Genomic DNA, 423 nt, shown 5'->3' with positions numbered 1-423 from the left:
ACTGATATTTTCATTAGAATAAAAAAAGAAAGGGAAAAAAAGAAATAAAAGTAATCTAATCTTTCAATTTTCAGGTTACAAGTCTGCTTCTTGAGAAATTACCTGTGTTCGTGTCATCTGGGGATCTGGAGGTACAGGAGCGTGCATCGTGTATCCTGCAACTCGTCAACTATGTCCAAAAGTGCCACAAGAACGGAGATAAGATAGGTTCCGATCTGACTCTCCTGCTAACAGGGGAACTGAATCCCGTGGCTCCAAAGGCCCAGAAGAAAGTTCCACTACCAGAAGGGTAGGCGTTGCATGGAATTCCTTGTCTTTTTGAAGAGCTTCATATATTTAGGATTTAGGTTTTGAATATAAGTGTAATAATTAGTCTATAAATATAAGCAGTGCACACACATACACTCCCCCCCTCCCCCCCCC

General features: G+C 41.1%; 1 protein-coding gene across 1 annotated transcript in view; it reads left to right on the top strand.

Moving 5' to 3' along the window:
- Positions 1–423, top strand: part of LOC119585208 (AP-3 complex subunit delta-1-like) — a gene marked incomplete in the record, with an annotated part of 41,547 nt that overhangs the window by 35,588 nt on the left and 5,536 nt on the right. Inside the window, 1 exon segment of the mRNA XM_037933859.1 lies at positions 75–289. Coding sequence (XP_037789787.1) covers positions 75–289 — 215 coding nt within the window.

The sequence above is a fragment of the Penaeus monodon genome, chromosome 19 (genome assembly GCF_015228065.2).
Source record: "Penaeus monodon isolate SGIC_2016 chromosome 19, NSTDA_Pmon_1, whole genome shotgun sequence".
NCBI classification, from domain to species: domain Eukaryota; kingdom Metazoa; phylum Arthropoda; class Malacostraca; order Decapoda; family Penaeidae; genus Penaeus; species Penaeus monodon.
Note: the sequence above shows the minus strand (reverse complement) of the source record. Positions and strands in the feature narration are given on the sequence as shown.